This window comes from Pochonia chlamydosporia, chromosome 3, assembly GCF_001653235.2.
Source record: "Pochonia chlamydosporia 170 chromosome 3, whole genome shotgun sequence".
Lineage (NCBI taxonomy): Eukaryota > Fungi > Ascomycota > Sordariomycetes > Hypocreales > Clavicipitaceae > Pochonia > Pochonia chlamydosporia.
The window spans coordinates 2,268,165-2,293,499 of NC_035792.1; the positions used below are offsets into that span (position 1 = coordinate 2,268,165).

Below are 25,335 nucleotides of genomic sequence, written 5' to 3' on the forward strand. Positions count from 1 at the left end.
TTGGAAAACACCAGACCAGACCAGACATGGACCAGACTAAGCCGGCTCTCGCTCCCCACAATCGCCTATGGCGTCAGAAGGCTTACAGGAAGTTGACTTGGCAGGTTTGATGGGTTCTCGAGTGCTGATGCACATGATATACATGATACATGATATAGCACTCAGTGAAGGATCTTGGAGGGACGAGAGTTCCTGCAAGAGCAGATAGTCAAAGGATCCATCACAGCCCAACCATTATCGCCGAACTTGCGATGGTACGGAATCGGACACCGTTCTGATGATTATACACATGGGTCCGGTGTAAAGTTACAGTGGTTATGAGAAATTTGTGATGTGGCGGTGTGTGATCTAGATGCTCCAAAGCCGAAGCGTTGCGCCAGACTGACAAAGGAAAACCAGGGAACGAACGAACATCCGCAAATTATGGAATATCAAATCTATAGTTCAAGATGTACGCTCATCCTGTATCTTCACCTCGATGTCTCATTGGTGTCTGTCCTTGAACGCTCAAATTGTGAATAGACATCAAGGGAACAATGGGCGGCTCCATTTCCAGACAATTTTGGACTACATCTTAAATCCGCACACCGATGTCCGAATTAGCAAATTTTGTCCTCTTATGCAACAGTCTAGATCATTGGAATGGGAACAGGGGAGGCTATATCAGCAGTGCCATGAGAACAGACGACAATTTAATACCTCAACCTCTTACGACATCATCAAACAGTAGTCTGGTGGTTCAGTGGCAATCTTTGCACTTGACGCCATTTCCGTACGCGAGTGGCGCTCCTTTGCCTGGTCGTCCAGTCCTCATGGCTTCACATTTGCCGCGCCACGAAATTTAACTTGACACAGTTGACACGGTTGGCACTGTTGATTGCCGGAATATGCCGATTTTTCACCAGCCCGTCCATCGGTCCTGCACTGGCACTGTTATTTTGATTGTCATGCAAACTTGACATTTTTTGTGAGTAGAACGCGGCTGCGAGACCCCGTGTTGTACGCGGCCTCTCATCTCCACAATCTTTCCCTCATGACGGCACCGAAGCCACGAACCATAAAATGCAACTTGAAAGGAGTCGCGGAGAACCAATGGACAATGCAGCGGGGCCTGGCCCCCAATAGCCACTTGAGACCCGTCAGTCAACCCCCGACTGTGCTAGGCTCTGGCTTGTTCATGCCGGATAATGATCTGCGTCTTTGGAGCCAATGTTTTCCAAGCTGGTCCTTGACAGTCCCCCCTGGGCGTATCCTTCCAGGGGACATCGTTGATGCCTTCCAGGTTTTCGGGTCGCCAGTCATGTTGGACTTGGTAGGGGATGGCCAGGCAAGGAAAGGCAAGGGGGAACAAAGGAGCAAGGTTTCTGGACTTGACTCTACCAGACTTTGCTGGATGGAGCTAGATACGTTGGAAGATAGGGACCATCTGAGGCTATTTCACACGGCCCAAGGGGGGTGTGAGAGCAACACACATGCAGTCTATCTTTTGCCCGTTCTATTCTTGTCCACGCCAAAACTGGGGAGCGAGTGAAACATGGCCAGTGGCATTACCGTCACCACGGCACACTCCGTTGGATCAATTGGTGAGTTGAGGGGGGCACGGAACCTGGTCTCTGGTGTCTGGCAAGTCCTTTCCGACGGTCCAAGCAAGTTGATCTGTCGCCTTACCATATGTCTCACAACCTGCAAGATGCTGGTCGGGTGAGAACGAGAGGGAGAGTGGGTGGACACGGGCAAGACGGGGTTCAGATAGAACAGACACAGAGACAAACATAGGCACTGTCTGCATTGATAGACACGATCAAGACATTCTGTGCTTTACCGACAGAAGCATTGGTGACCAGTAATGCAGGCTGCAGTGACATGAAAAATGTCGACACAGTTGAGGTTGAAACCAGACTGCAAGACTCTACAGAGTTTGGTAAAAAGTGAGGGCAGATAGGATTGATCGCCTGCTCAACAACAGAGATGTCAACCATAACGAGAGTGACATCTCCAGGGGTGCACATAACACCAGTCATTGTGTTGGGTTGTCAACCTGGAGGACGAAATTTTAAAATATGAGATAATAATGATGTTGCGATTTCTTACTGTACCAGACTGCAACAAAGGGCGGAACTACGTATTGTAGTGTCGACTTGCGTGTCATTGTTGGCATTCTGTACTCCATATGTCTCTGCGCCTGTTGTGTTGACAGCAACAATCCACCACGACCAGGCCAGACCAGATCAGACCTCAATTGTGCGCTAGTCACCCTAATTGGAGGAATCACAGTGACGGTTGAGATTGCCTGCTGTATGGATGTCTGGATGCTTGGATGACAAGAAAGGAGGGAGGGCTACCACGAATGCATGCACAAAGCAAAGCAGACCAAACCAAGGCAGCTGGTTCCACGGATCTCGGCCAGGACAACGCTGCCAAAAAGAGCGGCAGCACGGGAGCCAAAAAGTTCAAGTCTGTTCTGTTGACGAGTTGGAGAGGCTGTCTCAGCAGCGAATCGGCCTTCGGGACGATCTGGCTCCGTATCTTGTCCAATCGATTTGTGACGGAGTGGGAATCGTTGCACAATCGCACTGATTACCAGTTTGGGACGGGCCTGTGAGTTGTCTGGTTGGATGCAGACATTGAACCGACCACTCGGACAACAAAGCTTGCAGAACGAGATGCTAGCCTGGGGCACGAGCAAAAGAAGGTAGTCTTGGCTCGAACCAGGGGAAAACGGAGGGAAGCGAGAGAGCACAGGAGCCCTTGTTGGTTTGTTGGTGTGGTGTGGTGCGGTGCCGAAATTGGTGGCATCAATTATTAGCATCAACATTGAAATGTCGACAGGGGGATCGGGGGCCATGGGCGGCGGGCACCAAGACGGCCAGACCAAGCCAGGCCAGACCAGACCACACTTGACGACACAATGAAAAAAGGTGATGCAATAGGATTTGATGCTTGGAGCCGCCTCGGCGGCCCATCGAACCAGAAGTGGCAGGCCCATCATCTTTGGGTCCAAAAAGGAGGAAACGTGGGTGCAATTGCCAAGGCGATGACGGACACCAAGATATTCACACATTCACAAAACATTTCATCCTTTTGGATGCGCTAAATTGATTAGTCTGGCGGCGATTAGGAAGTGTGAGGTGACTGTGGAATCATCTGCTTGCCCCTTACTGCGTGATATGCCTGCAAACCTTTGGAAGCTCAAAACATTGAATGCATGAAAAGTACTGTACAGAGTAAGCAAAAAGATGTCTTGAAGAGACGCAAGGTGAGATGACTCTGCAGGCTGCACAAACGTCAACATGTGCACACATGTGCAGAATAGTCGCTCATGCAAGCCCTAAGCAGTCAAAGTGTTCACATCATGGTCTTGGCGATGGCTGTTGGATGACATTGAGAGAAAGTCCAAATGCGACAACCCTGTAGATCCATGGAGCATGGATGTGGCTGTCAACATCGGGGCCAATCAGTGAAGCTTGAGATCCTCCTTGGAGACCAGATGCTCAGGAGATGGGCGAAACCACGTTTTTTTTTCGCGAGACTATTTTGAGGCTCTCCAGCCAGTTGCATACTGCATGCTGGCCCAAGAGGCCCACAAGCACCAGACCAGTCAAACGATCTTCAAATCCATCATGGACATCTCTGCTCACGCATTTGCGGCTACTTTACCCAGAGACATACCCACACTGCCTCGTTTTCGCATTCAGCCCTACAGGAGAGGAGCGACAAAAGTGAGAAATCGAACAGACAGACATGCATGTGAATGAAGTGAAGATTAATACATAGCAGGCTTGAGGGGACCAAAATCTACAAGCCGTTTACCTGCCCAATGAAATAGGGTGGTGTTTTTGTCACCCATGAAATACCTGCGAATAGTCTGGCAGATCACGGACATGAAGCGTCGATCCATAATTACTGACTGTCCATGTGAGGCCCGGGCCCCTAACTGCCCGGCACGTTGCTCGTCTCCGCAATCCGTATTGCACAACAGGTACTGTACATTGTTTGTGCAGAAAATGGAGTCAACGACGCGAGCACAACAACGGCTGTCTCGTGTTTGTGAACATGCTGACATTGCAAAGTCGTACGAGACACTTGATGGCAGCACTTGATATGACTGGAGTCTGCTTTCATTGACATCCGGAGCGCGGTATTGTCTCTCCACTGTAAATTACCAAGAAAGAGGAGACACAGGGGCTCTAGGCCTATTTAGGAATCAACCGAGTCGTCATGGCCCCTGTTGGATGTTGAACATCAAATTGCTTCGCTTTCGTCGCATTCTCCGTCGTCTGTTTGCCCCGACTCAGCACTGATTGCACCATGGCTTGTGGGACGGTTCATCGTCCAGTCCAGATATCCAGACGCGCCCTCTGGGGACAGTCTTGTGGTGTGGTTGCTTGTTTCCCAATTCCTGCAATGTGCCCGTGTCTTGAGGTCCATGGCATTACGAAGGGCGGTAACTGGCATCGAACTCTTTGTGAGAGGCATGTTTCCTTGTGCACTTGGGTCGTGAAATGGTGAGCTTGGAGATCTTGAGTATGTTTCCATACGATAGAACATAGAATCAGCCACTCCCGATCTGTCGCAAAAGCCAATCTATGTAGAGTACGAATTGCATGAAACGTTTTTTTTTTTAAATTTTTTTTTTTAAAAGGACCTCGTGGGAGCACACAAGCTTCAAAACCCCATTCCGGGAGCTTCCCGTGTCGGATGGTCGGCCAGTCTCCAGATCGTCGTAGGGCTGAGAATGCTTTCACTGCTGGCAGCCCAGTACTCTGTACATATGCACAATGCCACATTTTCAGCTTACTTCTGACACATATTCGCCTTCTTGAACTGTATGGAATGGTAGAAAGACTGTTGTTCGGCCTAGCCAGTTCTTTCCTTCAGCAAAATCGAATGCATTACCCGTTTCGAAGGGTCGGGACCGTTGCAGCAGCTCTTGCACATTCGCTGTTGAGACATTGGACGCGTGGCAATAATCACGCCCTCCTACCCCCTTGGAATATTGGCGGTGGTGTTGCATTCGACCACACATGTCGAAGGTAGACACAGGGGGATTCCGGTCGTTGTATGAAGAATGCGGGTGGTAAAGGCTCAAAAGTGTGCCGGATGAACGATGACTGCAGAAAGGCGTGAAACGCAACAAAACCCCAGCCCAACGCGAACCATCAAATGCACAATTACAAATCGTCAGGGTACTCTACAGGAGGTCACAAATGCTCTTTTGCAACTCTTGTCCTAAAGACTGGCCTGGCGCGAAGTCCAATGGGGACTCGGTATCGCGACATCGATCAGTGCTTCATCTTCGATGGAGTAAAATTGGGAACCATTTAATATGCCGATGTGATATTACCATAATCACCTGGGGACTCTGTACCATCCATACCAGACTCCATGTCCCTACCAACAACACATTGAAGGTACCAGACAGAGCAAGGCAGCAAGAGAGCCCCACAGCGGATTGCACACCCGGTTTGCGCCCGGGCCAATCCGGCACTGGTCTGGTTGGTCTCTGACGAAGCACAGCCCATCAGTTCAGCATTGGAATCTGAACAAGAGTCTCTCGGTGGGCGGGCCAAACTTGATGTCTCGGTGACCTGAAGTCCATGTACGGTCCAGTTCCAAGCCGTGTGTGGAAGGTTATGACGAAACTTGAAAGACATAAATTCTTGGGGCACCGAGTGCAACCGTTTGATTCCCACAGTATGGAGTGGCCTCATGCCGTGCTACAACCGTTCAGACTCCAGGTTATTTCGTGTGTTGGCCCTGATCGCGCCTGGGTTGTGACAGGACCGACTACCATGCTCGCCATGTGTCTTTCGCTTGGCAAATGGGGGGGGGGGGGGGGATGCGGTGGCCGTTCAGTGCTGGTGTCCCTTCAAATGGAAGGGAGAGGGCAAAAAGGGGGTGTGAACCGTCGGGGTCTTCACAGAAAACCCCCAGCACAACGCTCTCCGTGACTGTGGTCCCGATTTTCAGAAAAATAAACTGGAGCCGCGGGCTCCTGATCCAACCACCGTACCTGCCGCGTCGAGCCGCCCCACCATGTCTGGTCTTTTTATAGCTTTTGGCTCGAGAGGCTCGGTGGAGGGCGGTGGCTGGAAGGTACCGCTGGCATCTCCCCGTAGGCGTCTGGTGCCACAAAACGTCAAGGTTTCTGTCTGATGTGATGAAAGTTGACCCGACAAACTGCCAATGAAACACTAGAGCCATGCCGGTCTGACATTCTGGTCGATGGACCCTAGGATCTTGACCTGCGTCATGCTCAACTCGACTTGTGGTCAGAATGCACCACCTTGCACTCGTGGATGCGCAATTTTGTCCTCTGTTTTGCGCTTTGAATCACGACGCCGTCATGCGTAGTGCGGGCAACTCATATGCGCGGCCAGTGTAACCGCATGAGTATCCTCGACATATCTCCTTTGAAATTCTGGTTCATCCTTTGCACTGGTGGTACGAACAAGTCTTGAATCCCAAACATTATCCTGGAATTTTTTTGGTTTCATTTGCTGCACCCAAGGGCCAGGGCATTAATACTGCAGTGAATTGCACTGGTCCGTACGGTGTACAGACACACACACTCCATACCTTACACTTTCAAGCTTTCAACAGGAGAGGCGCGATGAAATGTGTAACGCCACCACCGCAACTTGGGGGCTACTTTCCCAACTCCAGAAGCCAATGCGGAGCTGCTTCTCCTCTGGACAAGTTGGATCGTCGTTTCAACTGACAGAGAATGCCACCCGCTAATGGTAGAATGACAGGACAAGCTCTGAAGAGTATGATCGCCCATGTACTAGAGACGTGGGGAATTGGGGCAATGCGAAACAGAGAAAAAACCTCTCATGGCAAACCCTCTTCGAGTGCCAACACCATCTTTCGATGCCTTGACAAATTCGTTGCAACTCTTGTGGGCCAATACTTCACCCTCTTTCCTGTTGGGAGGGGCGAAGAAAAAAAGAGATTGAGATTCTGTAATATTGGTATTAGTGGTTGCAATACTCGGGTTTGGGCCAGTTGGCGGACAAGCAAACTCGCCGGAGTCGACGGTCAACAAGGAATTGGGCGGGTTGGAGGAGGGCCATTGTTTGGAAACGGGGATGTCAACGGGCGGCTCTGGCTCTGGCCTTGGCCTGGGCGCTGCAACTCAAAGTCAATCCGCTCAATGTTGGTACCAACAATGACAGCACTTGCCCGCAGAGCCTCATCATCCGGGGACTAACAGGGGCTCTGCAGCAACCAGAAAGGGACATGGAGGGGGGAGGGGTCGACAGATAGGCTCCCATCTCCCGACAAGCCAGGGTGCGAGCAAAATCTGTGTCTGGCAGAACAGGGCAGGCAGGGCAGGCAGTTCTCAAAGGAGGCTAGCAAGTCAGTGAGCTGGGGTATCCCCGTTTCAGTAACGCCAGTGCTTTCATCACGGCCAGACTGGCACCGGGCTGTCCTGCTCCCATGCACGTGCAGCAGAGAGGCACTCGTGCCGGGACTCGCACAACTGGACAGCCAATCAATCAAGCCGTCAAGCAGCCTCCACCGTTCAGGCTAACTAACGTTGGTAGCCGCAAGCGAATATGCATGTGGCCAGGCTGATTTTGGAGGGGCCCCAGTTGAGGTGAAATGCCTAGAACAAGCCCGATTCGCAGCCACGAGGCAAGTTCCGCGTTGTGGCTCACAACTGTCAATGAACAAAGTCGATCCAGGGCTGTGGTTGGTCTGCCCTATGAGACTGACCACCCATGCCCAGATCACTGCCTGGTCGGTCACCTCACTACCTGATGGCCAAACACCACCAGACGCAAGGAACTCAGATGGCACAGCGCTTGACCCTTGACGGGAAAATATGTTCAATTTGTTCAGTTTACCAGCTTCTCCGGGACAGTCTGCAGCTAAAATAACACATGTGCATGTCTCTGGGGTCGCTGCCGTCCCAAGCAGTCGGCGCCGCACCAGATGCATTGGCTCAGCCTAGAGCGCTTTTTACACTAGCTGGATCTATACTGTACATGTACCTAATAGACATTTCATCCATGACAGAAAGACAAATCACCTGAGAATATTGATGCATGCTCTGGAGCAAACGGAAGGAATTACAAGACTGGGGGATTCTTGGCTCTGTAAGTGGTGGCAATGCACAAAGCCGAACATTAACCCATCTGCCTGGGAGGTGTGGTTATGGCCCGACCGAAAGTTAGAATCCTGTTTTGCTCTTGCACTTGCACTTGTTCTGTTACCAGACTTCTGTTGCAAAATGCAGTGCGGCAGGGAGTACAACAAGGACTCGTTGATATGCTTCAGATGCAAATGAGCAACAGGCATCTGCAGTCAGCAAATATTAGAGACTTGCATCAAGTGTGTCTCGATCAAAGGGATCACGCCTCCACCATATGTCTGTTGTCAACTTTGATCGGACCAGCGAGGCTCCGGCGTGGAAGTGCGCCTTCGCCAACTCATCAGATTACACCCCCGTTTCTCACAGCATTTCACGACGAAGAGCTTGCCGGACACGAATTTCCAAACCGGGGCTAGCTTGGCTTGTCGCCTCTCGCCGACCCAAACGCTGCCCCTCTCAGTCCCCGTTCCTCCAATGCTGCTCTGTCGCCAGAGTTAATGTCAGGTTGTTTTTACACCCTCCACCACCAACCACATCGAACGCTTTACCATTTGCAGGGAACGGCAAACACCAGACAAACTATCAGACATTGGCACTGAACTAGTCCACTGCATCCGCCACGCCCATTGACAGTTTGACACCGGAAGAGCATGCCACACCCATCCCGATTCCCTTCAATCTTCCCAAAGCAATTTGCACAGGGAGCCAGATATGGGAGCATGGACATCCTGGCGGGCTGTGCGTGCACCCGTCGCTTCCGAATTAAGGCTCGAGGACACCATTACACCCTGCCAAGGCCTTTGGACGTGCACACATCCAGTCGTTTCTTTTTCTCTCTCTGAAGCGCAAGGATACAGGGCGTAGACACAGGGCCGACTGGGAGACAAGCGGTCGGCAGAACAAAGACAACATCTTCGCCAGACACGCATCAATGGTCAATCACCCTGTCGCAAGAGACTTGAAGCCCGACACATGCGGTGGCTCAGCAAACCCAGCAGCCTAAAGACCTGGCTTGAAGGTTGGTTCATGTCCTCCAGTTCTGTGTCGATATCAGGATCGGTAGAGACTGACCATGATCATTCGGCGTGCAAGACACAGACAATGAAGTTTTGCCAACAACGAATTTGTCCCTCGTGGGAACCGGGCTTCCTCGGTCCTACGGTAGCCGCGGCTGCCCAACCCAACCGCGTCTGCCATTGTGGTCGAGAGCCGTCAAGATGTAATATCACCATCACCGGTAGGTCATGTTTTATGTATTGTCGCATCCATGGCATGCCAGTCTTTGGAGTTTGGTAAGCGACTTGCTGGACTTGAGAGACGTTTTATGAGCAGAACTGTGAAAGACATGCCCTCACAGCACAGGAAATATTGACAACACAGAGGAACAACAAGGCTTACCGCGCGGCAACTTTGAGTCCTTGGCCGTCCAGGCTCCGACTGTGGATCAAAGAATGAAGGACCTCAGTGCAAATGGAACTCCTCATCGCCAGCCTGTGCCTCCAATAGCAATGTCCCTATCTAGCCTCAAGAGTTTTGGGCAATTCGCATCACGGGGTACAGTACCACCACGCGAGAGTGATACCACTCCAGGCTTGTCCTCACAGTGGGTTCCAGTATGCAATGCACCCATTCCCTCGTGGTGGAGGCCAGGAAAGGCATAGGTTGAGATTCAGTCAAGGGGGGCCCGTAGCCTTGCAAGCTTATCAGACACAGGCACTGAACCCCAAAACATGGCTAGGCCGGCCGGACAAGCAGGACAGCGTTGGTCTCTTCCTGACACGGCGACCTCTTCATCTCGCAAGTTTGACGATCTGGCTCGGAACCTGGCTTGGCTGCCTTGTCACCCGCTAAACTTTATATGGACCCTGTGTGTGGTGACGAGGACATCCACAACGATTTTATCACCGTAACTCTTTGTTTAACCCATTCTTCAAAACCAAGAAGGAGTGGAACAAGTCTGTCCGGCAAATTGAAGTGGAACCGTTTCTGTCTTAGCCATTCTTCAGTGCAATCTTCATGTCACTCAATTAGGCTTCGCCTGTGGGATAGTCGGGGCCCGTCATAATACAACATTGGTCAAGTATGCTTTACTTGGTGGCCATGGCCGGAATTGCCGATTCTCTTTTAGACTTTATTAGGACGTCGGCAGAGAAACTTCAAGTATGTATTTGATGCACTGTTGGATTGAGAAGCAAAATGTGACTTCTTTTGATGGTCAAGAGAAACAAGACAACAGCTCCCTTCCTTTGACGGCGTGGGTTCCAACACATTAACCAGGAGCCTGCGCCACCTGACTGCATGGTGCAGAGCACATAATGCGTTTCCTGAGCCGGATCCTGAAATAGTATCAATGATCCAAAATGTCAATTGACTGCCCATGGTTGATGGGCAAACGGTCAGGATGGAAGCATAATGGGAAACCAAGCATAATTACAGGTCCAGACGCAAATTTGCTCTCAGAGCAGCGAGAGGTTGAGGCGACTCGGCCCGTACATAGCTTACACCTGGACAAGAAACCAGGAGGAGGCAGAATGTGATCTCCGAGCACCTGGCATCATACGGAGGAGATGTGCAGCGGATGGTACGCAACATTATGTGGACCAGCAGCTTATTTTTCGAGACCGTGTGCTCATTTCATCCGTGAATAGAAATTCTCGATACGGAGTACTTGGGCGGTTCGTCACCGTCATGTTCGCCAAACCATGCGAACGGAGATGGATGGCCAAGACGCACTGTTGCAGGCCTTTGTCTGAGACAGGGCGAGACTGGTTGGAGAAAGTCGGCTTGTGGGGGATGGCTTTGGCAGTGGAATGTTGGAAGTGAGATGCCTCAATGTTCACCCTCCAGCAAAGACAGTTGGCAATTTCGTGAGCTGTCGCGAGACCAGCATGGTCCCATTTGGGTTTAGCACGTCCGATACCCCTGGCTTGATCCAGTTTCCAAATGTGTTGGTCTGTGGGTACGATGGCCTCTGTCATCTCTTTCAAGTGCTCCCCTGTGCAACCTGTGCATCCTGTGCATCGGCCCAGACAATGGCTGGTGCATGCAGTACTGATGATGCCTGGATGCCTGCCCTGTGCAGTGCAGTAGATTCTGGTCCATGCCTGGTCCAGTACAGTGGAGTGCAGCGTGGTGCAGCGCAGTCAAAGTGAGTGTGTCATGCCGGAGACCCCAAAGAGCGCCTGGCCAGTGATCAAAATTGAGACCAAGGTTGACCTGGACCCCATCAACATCGAGCCCATCCACCAGACCTTCCGATGGGGTCACCGCGCATCGCTTGGGTGGCCAGTCATGGGCCAGTACTGGGTTGCTCGTTTCTCGGGTCGATACCTACCTCGTTGTACCCAATACATGGCCCAGTCCAGCGGTATCCCAACGACAGCACCAAATCACTGCCCACATAGCATGCCTTACCGCCGATTTTTACCCTTGCACATCCCTGGAGGCCGCAGGTCGAAGGTACTGCTACTCTCGGATACTCCCTCGAGTGAGCCTTCACCACAAATGATCGTCGCTTGGGACAGCCCAAAAAAGCGCCAGTGGCACAATCGATGCCCTCCCACAAACCTTCATGGGCTTCACTCCTCACACCCACCATGCAAACCACCCCCAGGCACACAAACGCCTTTTCTCGTTCTTCCCTACACGCCTCCCCTGGCTGTGCCTCCCAGACAGTCCCAAGACGAGGCTCTCGATGAATACCGAATGAGCCCACCAGCCCGAGGGCCATGTTGGGCGGGCGGCATCATGATTTTGTCTCTTTTCATTTCTTTGGTGCTGGAGCCTTCTTTTGACACACACCCTGTCTCCCAGATGAGGCTGGCGTGTTGGTTGATGTCTGCCCTACCGGCCCTGTATCTCGACTTTCTCAAAGTAGATCCCGCTTGCCTGGCCCTTGTCCGGGTGGCCCAGATGCAGGTTGTCTATATATCTCCTTCCAAGCCCCCAAACTGCCTCAAGTCGGCTTATCAGCCTTCTCTACAAAATCAACCTTTCTGTTTTACTCTCAATACCAGTCGCTACGTTGAAATCTGGCTGGCACAAGGATATATTTTAACTTGTTTCGCACCAGCATCATCATCACAAACATCTTCAAAGGGACACCACTCATATCGTAACAGTTCCCGGCTCAGTGGAATACCGCCTCACTTGTTATACTACCAACTCGGCAAGTATCTTGTGAGAACTAGGCTCAACAGTCGGACCAGAACCATCAAGAAGGTTTCATCGACTTGCGTCCATTCGTCTTACTCGCAGCGTCTTGTTCCCGTTGACCCCGCCAACCTGGGGTGGTCCCGCGAACGGAACGCATATTACATATCGACAAGGAGCCTTCAGCGAGAAAATAAACCGCACTTCTTTTGAGGTAAGTGTAAAGCAGTTATAAATTGGGCCGCATTGGAAACATATATATGTTCTCAGAGTTACCAATTCCAACCGACCATACTGACTTCGATTCCCAGTTTTGCACTGCTCATTCCATTCCGTCTCAATCAATCGTACAATGGCCGCTCTGGCCGAGCAACCTTATACCAGCCTGTTCACGCAACAGCATCATACCGACGACTATCCCAGCTATCCTGAACCCCCGCAGAACGCCTTTAGTTCCGCCTCTCCCATGGACATTGGGGCTACCTATCCTCCTACTACAACATCTATGGGTTTCGAGCCCTCCCTATACGCCGAGACTCCAAACTACTTTCTCACCGGCCATACGTCTCCTGGAGCATATCCAGAAGACGGGGACATGAGACTGTCTTCGTCCGGTCTTTCTTCCGGCTCTGTTCCTTCAGCACCCTCTTCAGCGATCGGTTCACCACAGTCCAGCCACGGACAGCTGGGTGTATCTGGTTGGAGTGGTCACGGAATGAATGTACAGCCTGGTATCGTTGGGAACGATTATATGGCAGGCTCCGAGTACTTCAACGGTTCTGCTATGGAGGATTTTAATAGCTTTGACTTCAGTGGACAGTCAAAATCTTTTGTCGGTAAGTTCAGTTTGCAGGTGATATTGTGGACTCCCTCTTTTGACTTTCTCCTTCGCGGAAAAGGCGCCGAAGCTTGGCTACCTTTTCAACCTCTTCACGACATCTTGGCGAACGATGGCTGTCATAACCACCCACTCGCTTGGGTATGAGTGTCAAGCGGCATTGGCGTGATGCAAGGTCACCATCAAGCACTGAGTCCTCCTTCTCTGACTTATTCGCTTCTGCACAACACGCCTTTTTTTTTCTCGTTCTGTTCTGCCTTGTCCCTCTCCAACTCATTGGGTGCATTTCCGCACTCCATTTCCATTTGGGTTTACCAGGGGGTCCGCAGTTCAGCTTGCCATTGCACGCCATGCCTGAGACAATTGGGTGGTGGCTCCGCCCGGTGCGGATGCCAGCTATGTAATGGTGCTTGCTTTGCAGCGCGTCATCATCTCACTGCCCGCACAGTTGCACCAATTACCTGCAATGCCTGCAGTGTTCTGGTCTTCCCTGTTTGCCTGTCGTCTGTGCTACTGCACCTTGGAGCACCCTAGTGCTGGGACAGGCAGTCGAGGTTGAGAACAGAGGCGGCCTTGTGTGAGTGTGCGAATTGACTTCCAGCGGTTTTGGTGCAGGCAGTTTGTGACCAGTCGCAGTGATGGCCTGCTGTGTCTCGTACTGCGAGCCAGTGGCGACCAGTCAGCATAATCGACTTCGGTCCGCTCTGTCTGGTCCCATTCACACACGAACAGGGACCTTGTTCAGATATTGAAATGCCCTCTTCTCCCTGGTGTGGGCCCGACTATTACACGCATCTGTTAGCCCTCCGGTTGGATGGCTGGAGCTGCTTTGGTTGGTTTACCTACCTACAACGGGTATTTGGCTGCCTCCCCTCCTCCTGTTCTGGCACAAAAGCTTGGGCCATCATCAACCCACTTCGGTTCCTCCGTCCCAACCTCAGTTGTACCTCCAGCACATGCTTCATACTTTTCTTCTTTTGTTGTTTCTTTGTAGTGCTGGTTTCTACTTGTTGATCGGTCCCGGCAATATTTGTTTGAAAGAACTATGACATCCGGAGCTATGATTACTGACGGCCTCCCTGGTGCAGATCCTTCCCTCATCCACCCGGAGATTGCCCGCCATCCGATGCCCATCTCGCCCTATGACGGGCACTTTCAACACGCCCAGGCTCACCAGTTTGTGCCCTCACCTTCTCTATCATCATCACCACAGCCCAACCTGGTTCGCACCGACAGCACTTCACCGTTTCTCCATAATGGTCCCTTTGGCCCCAACTACACACACAGCCCATACGTTGCACAGATGGACCCTAATGGCCGCCGTGTAAGCATGGCCAACTTTATTTCACCGGTGGGATCTGGCGACTTTAGCGGCGACGAAACCAAGGAAAAGCAAAGATGCACATATCCCGACTGCGGCAAGGTGTTCAAGGATCTAAAGGCGCATATGCTCACTCACCAAAATGAGCGACCCGAAAAATGCCCCATCCAGACCTGCGAGTATCACATCAAGGGGTTTGCGCGCAAGTACGACAAGAACAGGCACACCTTGACCCATTATAAGGGCACCATGGTCTGCGGTTTCTGCCCTGGCTCAGGTTCTCCCGCGGAGAAATCATTCAACAGAGCAGATGTCTTCAAGAGACATTTGACGGCGGTTCACGGCGTCGAACAGACTCCCCCCAATAGCCGCAAAAAGACGCCAACTGGTGTCTCCGCCGGGAAGAAGCTCACTGGTTATGCCCCTGATGCCACCGGAAAATGCAGTACTTGCTCGCAAACCTTCTCCAACGCCCAGGACTTCTATGAGCATTTGGATGATTGTGTCCTCAGAATTGTACAGCAAGAAGACCCTGCTGAGGCAATCAACGCCCAGCGACTGGCGGAGGTGGAGAATGACAAGATTGTTCACCATACTCTGGAGAAGAACAACCTTCCAACTACAACACCAGCTATGCAAGCTACTCAGAACGACGAAGACGACGATGATCTGGACATGAACGAGGACGATGAAGCTGACGACGTTTCCTCCAAGGCCAATTCTTCACCATCAAATAAGAAGAAGGGTAACCCAGCCAATGGCGTGCAAAAATCTCGTGGCTTAACACACTCTCGAGGTGGTGTACCTATGGCCACCAAGGCGCGTGGTCGCAAGAATCGCCGGGACTACCCATCGTCCTGGGGCTTTGACAAGGGTCAAATGACAATGCGAAAGCGTATTATGGCCGTGTTTGACGGGCCTCGCAGATTGGCCAAGGACGACATGATGCTATCAACTGACCATGAAGTACGCATCAAGTTGTCAGATGGTAAATCATACGTTACAGATCTGGATGTCCAGACACTGAAGCGAGCTGAAGGTTTCCTTGGCGCCACGAATGAAGAGAAAGGTCCTTGGATCTCTGACGACCCTACTGAGGAGCAATTGAAGGAAATGCAAGAAATGTTGAAGACGAATACTGCCTGAGTCTGGTCTATTGGCCACTCTTCTCGCCTAGAGCAACCTTGTTGACTCAACTCCCCAAAATACACGCCGGGGAGTCTTGCACATGTCGGAACGAATTCAATTTGCTAGAGATTTCATCACCATATTAGAAAGGGGCATAGGGCTGATGGCGCATCTGAAATTGTACTGGATATAATGGGGGCATGGTCTTGGGCGGATTTGGCCTTTTTTTCTTCTTTCTTGTTTTAAACAATGTTTTTCGGCTTTGACGGGTATCAACTATGCGGAGTTCTTTGACGGGTCGCTCGGGCTTCTCTATTTTCGGCATGAGCATCGGGATTTATGATGAGATGGAAGAAAGCGTGCCAGCTAATTGTGCTGTTTTTGCTGTTTTTGAGGGCGAGTCAAGGCCTTTTGACTCTTGTTCAATTTTTTTGTTTTCCCTCGATACCCTGTGTTTTTCTCGGCTGTGGTGGTTTCCAACCGCAGACCTTAGGATATTTCTTAATGGGATAAGGACTCATCTCCCTTGAACAAAAACCATGTGTCTCTTTCTAATCTCAAATGCCGCGTATGCATTGTGCACCTGTGAGGCATGGAGAGGGTAAAGTCCGTTTGGTGTTAGTGCAAAGGTGATTTTTCAACTGTTCCACAAAGTCGAAACAAACCAGACATAAGTGCAGGAATTCTGGTGTATCGCGTCCCCCACAATTAAAGCTAGACCAACCCAAAGAGAGTCAAGTGATTGCTCTCCCACCTTGAGTCCCTGGCTATTCCAGGACAGGGACGTAGTGGTAGTGGTAGTGGTAGTGGTAGTGGTAGTGCAGGTCAGGTCAGGTCGGCGGCGGTGGATTGCAAAACCCATCAACAGTCACCGCTGCTTCTCAAGCCGTGTCTCATGGCTCACCACAACTGAGCTGCAACCATTGGTCTGTGCTGCAGATTCGAATATGGCATTGACAAGCCGAATTTCCCTCAAAGGAAGTGAACCAGCTGGGCCTGAGGATTTCTTGTCCACTTCGCTGGGTGTCATTTTCCCAGATGACGTGACCAACCAACATGGCGACGATGAACATAGCCTCATCTATGCTTCGCCATACCTTCCCAAGCCTTTGCATATCGAGCTCACAGAACCCGTTGGTGACACAGAACGCAGGCTATTTAGCCACTACCTGTGGAATTCGAGTTTGTTGCTGGCCGAGCTGATTGAGAGAGATACATTGGGTGTATTAGATGCTGATCGAGATGATTCCACCAAGGCAACAACACTTGGGAGCGGTGTGAGCTTCGACATCCGGGGCAAGTCCATCATGGAACTGGGAGCCGGCACGGCACTTCCCAGCATGATGGCGGGATTGCTAGGCGCAGAACGCATCGCAGCGACCGACTATCCAGCTGCCGGGGTGATGAAGACGCTACAGGAGAACATCGCCCGCAACATCCAGCCGGAACTCTCCCCAGAGGCAAGCCAAACGACACCAAAATCATCCATTGTGATAAGAGGGCACTCCTGGGGAGACCTGGCCGCCTCGGATCCCTTCTGCGAATCAAATCGTCATGCCTTTGATCGCGTCATTGCCGCCGACTGCCTCTGGATGCCCTGGCAGCACGAGAATCTCCACAAGTCCATAGACCACTTCCTCAAAGACGATGGCGACGCACGCTGCTGGATAGTTGCCGGATTCCACACGGGCCGTGAGAAGATGAAGGACTTCTTTACGGAGAAAGCGCTTGGACAAGTTGGCCTCAAGGTAGAGAGGATCTGGGAGAGAGACTGCGACGGACAAGAAAGAGAATGGTCATGGGATAGGGATGAAGATGTAACCGTACGGAAGCGATGGCTCGTTGTATCGGAGCTGAGGAGAACAGAACGCCAGGCATAATCAGTTAGGCACAGCAGGTATTCGGCAACAGAAGTAAAAAGGTGGAATAACACATGGCAGAAGTGGCCGGGAACGACCAAACTCAAAAGAAGGACGAAGAACATACCACTCATAAGTACCAAGTATGCAGTTCCACAAACAGAGAGGTTGTCAGCATCTTATATCTCTCCCTTTCGGCATTCTATCCGATGGCAACACGTCCTTGGCGTCCGCACACATCCCAAACAGCAAGCAAGCCTCCTCTCCCAATAACACAGCTGGGCGTCCTCGCGTTATGCTCATCAGGAAATCATACAACTCGTGCGGCTGTACTCCTTGCCTGCCGAGAAACATACATGCTCTCTCGGCATTGCAGGTCGAGGCAGTCAATAGTTTATTCAGCTCAAGCCACCGCCATGTGCTCCAGGAGCCAACTTCAACCGCCCTAAAGCCAAAGCAATGCTCAGCTGGAAGGTATATCCCTTGACAAAAGGTCGTGGACAGATTTCAGATTCGAGATAATTGGTTCCTTTGCATCGGCATAGGCCCCGTGTTGCCGTATGTGTGGCCAAGGGATGCCGCTTTCAGCTTCAAGCCCAAGTCATCCGCATAGATGAGGACTGGCCAGCCGAGTATCACCTCTGTGGGAACAGCTGGCATCTGGCTCTGAACGCGAGACACATGGCTGACATCCTCGAATGACGTCGTCGCACTAGTTGTTTGGCGTTTGTGCCATTAGCTTTGAGTCCTGAAACGTGAGAGTATGTTCTTGGCCGAGCTGAGCAAAGGCTGGATCATTGGGAAATGTGTTGGCCATGGCACCGACTTTTGTGGCCAAAGCTTTTGCGGTTAACTGGGGCTACGGATGTTGTATTGATCTCCAAATGCAATGGTAGAGGACAGCGGGTTTATATGGGGTTGTGCCGGAGTCATGTCACGGGCTGCATTGAGAGAAGTCACATCTTTTGTTGTTCAATTAGCCGTAACGACACTCTACATATATTCGTCCTCACATCAACTGGTAGTTTGTCAACTACCCTCCCTTAGTGCTGTGCCTCGATGCTCTGGCCCATTTCCTTGATTCCCACGACCAGATCATAGTTGACCCTCAAATTCTCCGCTCCGCTGAGCGCTCTCTTCACCACTGCTTCGTTCTTCTCACGCACAAGTCTCTTCATTGCGCCAGTGAGGAAGCCAGCCACCACGTCCACCGACCATGTGTCGGGCACCAGTTGTAGCACTTCTTCTACGTCAAACCAGCCACCAAAACGCTCCAATAAGGCGCCTGTTTGTTCGATCCGGTCACTCACATCCGTGATGCGCAGGAATTCACGTAGCACTAAATGGAATAAACGGCGCTGCTGCTCTGCTCCCGGCATGCTGTCTCCACGATGCCGGCCATCTAGCTGCACGTAGACACTAGATCCTCCTCTAAGGCAGTAAGAGACTGCTGTATCATAGTCGCCGAGCTTGTGAACTAAGAGTCGTATGGCTTCCTCATGGCGACGCTGACGACCAGCAAGGATTATCGTTTCGGGTACGAGCAAGTCGCCGGACAGACTGCCAATACGTTCTGCAATGGCCGTAGTGTCGTAATCGTGAGCGCCGCCCAGTAGCTGCAGCAGGCGAAGGCGGCTTTTCCAAACTTCGTCGTCAGGGGGTGCGTTCTCCGTCAGGAAATGATGGTATGTCGGTTTGGGGGCCTGTAACGCTCTGTATGCATCGTACGCAGCCATGACTGCCTCTTGACTGGCGGCCGAAGATTCAAGGTCCCCGAGAACTATGTCCAGATAGTAGTTCAAAAGCTCATTCACATATGATGTGAGGCCCTTATCGAATACAAGATGTTCCAAATAGTACTTGACCGCACCAGGTGCCTCTGCTCGAAGAATTTCAACAGCTCGGGTTGGTTCGAATTTAGGAGCCTTCCCCTCATCCTGAGCAAATACTTGCACACCTAGGCGAGGATTTCTGTTGGCAAGCCAAATTCCGTACTCTTGGACTAGAGCCTGACTGCTAATTTTTCTCAGATAGTCTTGAACCCGTTGCTCACCATCATCTAGTTCCGGGATGCTGTCTTCTTCCCCCTCGATGATACGTTTCCACGTGGCCAAGACATCGCCAGCCATCTTCCGGCTCTGGTAGAGCCTGCTCAACACAAAGAGCCTGTGATACGATTCGAGAATATCGACAGCCCGATCGAAACAATCCACTCCTTTATCGACAAGTTCATTGAGCTCTGATCTAACAGCACCTCCATTGGCCAGGCCTTGAGAAGAGCGTCGATTAACTCGAGCAAGCAGATGAGAAGGGCCGCATCCACCGTCCTGAATACCTCATTTTCGTCCGGTACACTGCCGAATCCTTTCATCTTCCTCCATGCTGAAAGGAATCGACGAAGAAAATGCATAATTCGAATCTCATTTCTTTGCAGAGCGTTCTTTGCAGGCGTCTCGAATGTGACACTTCGAAGATATGATTCAGCTACTGTCTTTACGCCGGTGTAAATCCATATACCTCGTCTTCCTTCGATGATGTCGTTTCGGATACCAGGGACAAGCGACAAGACCACTCGAGGGTCCAATTTACTGTCTACCAAAATGTCTTCAAGGGCGTTTAGTTCGCCGTCCGAGACAAGCTGTTTTTGCGGGGAGGACAGGAGATTGATCAGGAGGAGCAAACCGGCCTTTTGCCTCAAGTAATCAAGGGTCATGTATTCAAGTTCCGTCCTGGCATCCCGACCTCGAATGAGTTTCAGAACAGAATAGACTGCCTGCCTGTCAATGTCTGCCATTTGCCCTTTGGGGCTTGCAGCGTCCAGAAGAGTGTCGAGTTGAATGATGAGGGGATTTCGAATTGCCCACCACAGACGATTGCCGTGCCAGACTGCCAATCTGGTTTCAGCGGCAGCAAGTCGTCGCGCAAAGTCTTCACCTTCAGCGTTACGAGTTGACTCCCATCCTTCCGGCAGTGAATCATCATCCTGAGAATCGTCACGTTCGAAAAGTTCTTTTTCTTTCGATAGCCGTTCTATTGAGAGGGCTGTCCTAGAGTCAGAGCTCTTGAGAGAAGAAGTAGATGTTTCCAATGGCCCAGGGAATGGAGCAAATCTCTTTTGGCTGAGCTTGGAAACAACTTCGCCTAAGCGGATTTCCCCTCTGCCCAAAAAAGCCCTTAAACCGTAAGAATTCTGGCCTGAAGAGCCTTGTGCTTCCAACCAGTATTTTTTTGGATTTGCCTCTTGGCCCGCGTTCACATGCTGAATTTCAATGCCATTACAAGGCCCGTTTTCGGTTTCTTTGGACATGGACGCAAGCACGTAGCTATCTTCTTCCTCGACGAAGCCAGTCTGAGACGAAGCCATATCGAAATTGTTGCCATCGACGATAACTTGATCTGGATATTTCTCAAATTGGAGGGTCGCCCTGGTGGGTTCCCCATCCAAGCTTACGAACATACCAACTCCTGGTTCTGATAGTTTCGTCCCAATGACCAGGAGAAATTCTTCTGGGTTTGGCGAGGTAATATGCGGTTTCAAAGCGAAAGGTGATTGGTATCTCACAGGAGGCGCTTTGGAGTGTGATGCATCCTCTGCAGGAGGTGGAGGCAAAGGCTTGTTCGTAGGAGGTGGTGATGACTTGGAATCTGAATATGGCTCTGGGCTTGTCGAGGGCACAGGAGGCGAGGGTTGCTGGGACTTCGAGGGATCGTCATTTTGACTCGGAGATCGACTATGGCTCGGCGTATCCACGCCCTGAGCAGATAAATTTGAACGTCCCGACCTGGTGATGGGGTCGTCTGGGCCATCCTGTTGGGGATGTAGTCTTCCAACATCCTCAACAGGAGTTTCGTCCAAAGTTGAGATGCTCATTAGCGGGATAGTGAGACGCCGGTATATGTCGAGTAGTGCATATGACTTGGAATCGGCGACGCAAGCTATTGAGTCTCGACGTACTGACAATACACTTCCAGCGAATGTAACTTTCTAGCTTCAGTTGTTAGAAAAATTGTAAATCATCAAACACTATAGGCAACCCACCGGCGCTTCAAGCACCTTATCAGCGAGGCGAACAACTTGAATCTTGGATTTCAACGACAGAAGTATAGTGGCATCGTTGCCGCTGGCTCGTCCGGAGCCATCAGTTGCAACTGCATCATTCAAGTCCACACCTCCAATCCAGCTACAGTTCTTGACGACGCTAATACCAGAAACTGGGCTCAGTTCCGGCAAAGTATAGAAGGCGGCGGTTGAGTTGCACAATATACATGCCTTTCCTATCCGAGGTAGCAAAAGTATTTCTTGTACACCTTGGCCGGCAGTCGTTCGAGAGGAGGGGGACTCGACAGAAACCGGGGACAGCCTCGAGGCCTGTATATAAACCGGCTGTCCAGTTGTGTCGTTGGGCTCGGGAGGTATTTGCACGAAATGGAGTACTTCAGATGCCGAGGTGCCAATATACAAATTACCATCTGTGCTTCTCGATTAGTCGCGAGTGGATCGGTTCGTGTGGCATGAACTCACCATAGAACTCTACACAGTTAATTTTGACGTCGGAGTCGGACCCATCTGATGTTAAAGGAACATGTTCCAGCAACGGCCGTAAGATGTACGGCCCATCTTCGCGCAAAGGCTCCAGGTTTGTGGTGGCCGCAAGCCTATCTGGTGATGCCATGGCGAGACAAGATTCGACAGGGCTATTGTCGTAGTCCGCGCATATTTGACAGTAATTGGCCGTTTAGCCACTTTTGTAATTCACGGGCCGTTCGAATGAGAGACTCTGGGTGTGGTTCGCGGTTGGGTTGTTCCAACAAGGACGAGGTGAGCTGGAGAGGTCTGGTGTAGTTATCAGAGAAGGGTAAGCTGGACTGGCTCAGCCCAGCCTTGGCTCATCAAATGGCACGGGTGACAAGGATGGACTTGAGGTGACCGCACCAGACTAATAAGGCCAGACCCCTCTGTCACTGGTCGGCCTGGCTGGGCCTGCCTGTCGTCACTCCTTTGTAGGTGCCTGGGTCAGCTAACGGGTACCAGCGTGGCAGCAATTGGCACCTAGAATGCAAGCCCCCTGTGGCTAGTTGAGCGGTTCTGTGGCTGGGCTGCGTCGACGTCAACTGAATCTTGTACCAGACTGCCTTCTCCAGACCTGCTGCATCCGGTTTGCGCCACATTTATTCACCTCCCCTGTGACGAACACGTTGGCTGGCATTGCGAGACAACAGCACTTCCACACTCTATTCTTTATCCTCATAACTCTAGGCTCTGAGCTCTCCGACTCCAGCATCTCGGACCTGCAGCCTTGCTCAACTGACATACCTCTAACCCCCATATATGGTAGAGCTCCTACACCGGTCGAATGCGCAGCTCCTAACGATCAAGCTGAACAAACCTCGTTCTCACAATGGCCGAGGTTGCGGATGGCGTCAGCACGCCAAATGCCCATTCTACAGCACAACCTGATGTGCCGACCGCCGAGGGGGCGGGAAATAAGTTCCAGAATGCTATTTCAGCCTGGAGAAGTGCGTGTGCTCTAATGCATTTACAGTGTCGACGCGTTCAGACTCGCTAACCAGACTCCGTAGACGTGGATTTGACTACTCTGACGGCGGGCCTCGACAACACTGCATCAGACATCGTGACATATCAACGCGACTCTACGGTGCAGCGGAAGGAACTGGCACAAAAGACAAAAGACTTTCGAAAACTCGATGACCCAAGCAAATTGACCGAAATCAAGGGCCTGCTGAAAGGTAAATCAACCGACCCCTACATCTCGTACTGTCACTCGTTGTGATTTTGCAAGTGCCATGTGTCATCGTACTCTGTAGCTGACAAAAGTCAACAGCCTATCAAAATTTCATCGATCTTCTGACAAATCATTCTAAATCCGTCAACTCGGCCTTCCTACAGGCTTATACGTCGATATCGGAAGCACCAGACCCGTACCCGCTACTGGAGGCATCAGTCGACTCCATGCTCCTATCAGAGGAAACGCTCCCCAAACTTACCAAAGAGAATAAGGAACTTCAAGAAAATGTATCCAAACTCACGTCTCAACTGGAAGATTCCGAGCATGAACTTCAGCAGGAGCGAGCTTCCCGGAAGGAAATCGAAGACAATCTCGACAGCCGGATCAAGGACGTCGAATCGTCTTGGAACGCCGTCATGGAAGAGAAGAAGGATAACTGGGAAGCGAAAGAGAAGAGCTTGGAAGAAAAGGTCGAGCACCAAGAGCGCCTCCTCAACGAGATGCGAGCCAGCTACGAGGTCAACCAGCGACTTGGCAAGGTGGGCGAGGATTCTGAAAGCCATCACGCAAAGGCTACCAGCGCCGAACTTGAGATGCTCCATTCTGATATCGAGCGCACCAGCGCCAGGCTGGCCGAGGTTGAGGCTCGGAATGAGCAACTACGGCTAGAGTTGGCCCAAGCTAAATCTTCCATCTCAAGTCAACCCGACAAGCGATTAGAAGACGATCCCGGGTACATGCGTATGAGATCAGAGAATTCTTCCCTGATCCGAAAGTTGGACGCGTCGAGGATGGAAAAGGAAAGCATGAAGCGTGATTTGGATTCCCAATTGCGTACAATGGAGCGTGAAACGCTTCATCTGAGGGAAGAAAAAGAGACACTCAAATCCAAGGTTCAAAAGTGGAACGACTACGAGGACATCAAGCAAGAATTGGAGGTTCTCAAGAGTATTGAATTTTCCACCGGGGACGACGATGAAGTGGGAGAGAAGTTTGAAGGCGGCGCAGACAAGGGCGATTCGTTGGAGAAACTCCTTCTATCACGCAACAAGAAACTGGGTGATGAGCTGACAGTCCTTCGCGTATCCCACAACGATCTACAAACTCGACTCGAAGATTTGCAGGAGGAACTCTCAAGAACAAACGCGGAGTTGGAGAAATCACAAAACCTGAATCAAAAACTTGAGGAAGATCTAGAGAACATGCAGGCTGAAGGAGCCAATGCCTTCCCATCCGGTGCATCAGTCGCCGGCACATATGTGACTCGGGCGCAGACACGGAAGGGTAGGATATCGCCCACTTCGTCCATCATTAGCGGCCTAGACCCGAGGTCAACAGCAGGGGACCGGGAGCCGATGGGAGGCGGGTCTGGAATTTTGCCAATGGTGACAGCGCAGAGAGATCGGTTCAAGAAGAAGAACGGGGAACTTGAGCAAGAGCTCTCCGAGACTCACCGGACTGTACAGCAGCTACGACAAGAGGTGGCAGCTTTGCAGAAGGATAACCTGAACTTGTATGAAAAGACCAGATACGTGTCTACATACAACCGTGGGGGTGCAACAGCAACCTCATCATCGGCTTACTCTTCTAATCCGAACCCGTCCACTGTTTCCATCGGCGAATCAGGCAATCCCGGGATGGCCATGGACAGATATCGCAAAGCCTACGAGTCGAACATTTCACCCTTTGCGGCATTTCGTGGTCGGGAGTCAGCTCGGGCTTATCGACGTATGAGCCTGCCTGAGAGGGTGGTGTACTCGATCACGCGCATGGTGCTGGCGTCTCGTACAAGCAGGAATCTCTTTGCTGCTTATTGTGTTGCACTACATGTACTCGTCTTTTTCTCCCTATACTGGCTGGGCAGCGCAGACTTTGAGAAACACGCGACCAGCCTGGGCTCCTCTGCTGCCGCGGCTGGAGCTGCTGCAGCCGGGGCAGCTAAGGGTGCCGGCAGGACAAGTCACGGTGATTGGAAGCAAGACGGCTTCAACAATCATTGATGACATTGAGATGGCCATTTGACCTTGTCAAGAGAATGGGAGGGTTGGCATCAGGCTGGACCAAGTTGCCAGGAAGCGGGGGATATGCAGCCACTGGCCGAACCATTGATGTAAGATGTCATATTGAGGTGTAAGATAGCCCTTTGGCCAGGACAGGCCAGAGGATGGAGAGAAAACGGTAATCGAAGT

The 25,335-nt window shown here is 51.4% G+C and overlaps 4 protein-coding genes across 4 annotated transcripts; 3 read left to right on the top strand and 1 right to left on the bottom strand.

Moving 5' to 3' along the window:
- Positions 1-12,605: 12,605 nt before the first annotated feature.
- On the top strand, positions 12,606-15,558 carry VFPPC_04558 (zinc finger protein; the record flags this gene model as incomplete). The annotated part of the gene is made up of 2 exons (XM_018283897.1): positions 12,606-13,089; positions 14,180-15,558. 2 exons carry the CDS (start codon positions 12,606-12,608, stop codon positions 15,556-15,558), a joined length of 1,863 nt encoding a protein of 620 aa, XP_018145163.1.
- A 929-nt stretch (positions 15,559-16,487) lies between these two features.
- VFPPC_04559 (nicotinamide N-methyltransferase) lies at positions 16,488-17,420 on the top strand (the record flags this gene model as incomplete). Its single annotated transcript, XM_018283898.1, has 1 exon — positions 16,488-17,420. One exon carries the CDS (start codon positions 16,488-16,490, stop codon positions 17,418-17,420), a length of 933 nt encoding a protein of 310 aa, XP_018145164.1.
- A 2,131-nt stretch (positions 17,421-19,551) lies between these two features.
- VFPPC_04560 (TGF beta receptor associated protein 1) lies at positions 19,552-22,072 on the bottom strand (the record flags this gene model as incomplete). The annotated part of the gene is made up of 3 exons (XM_022428406.1): positions 19,552-21,384; positions 21,439-21,869; positions 21,922-22,072. The coding sequence occupies 3 exons, from the start codon at positions 22,070-22,072 to the stop codon at positions 19,552-19,554; spliced, it is 2,415 nt and encodes an 804-aa protein (XP_022284477.1).
- A 726-nt stretch (positions 22,073-22,798) lies between these two features.
- VFPPC_04561 (golgi membrane protein) lies at positions 22,799-25,146 on the top strand (the record flags this gene model as incomplete). The annotated part of the gene is made up of 3 exons (XM_018283900.1): positions 22,799-22,916; positions 22,980-23,147; positions 23,243-25,146. The coding sequence occupies 3 exons, from the start codon at positions 22,799-22,801 to the stop codon at positions 25,144-25,146; spliced, it is 2,190 nt and encodes a 729-aa protein (XP_018145166.1).
- Between the last annotated feature and the right edge of the window lie 189 nt (positions 25,147-25,335).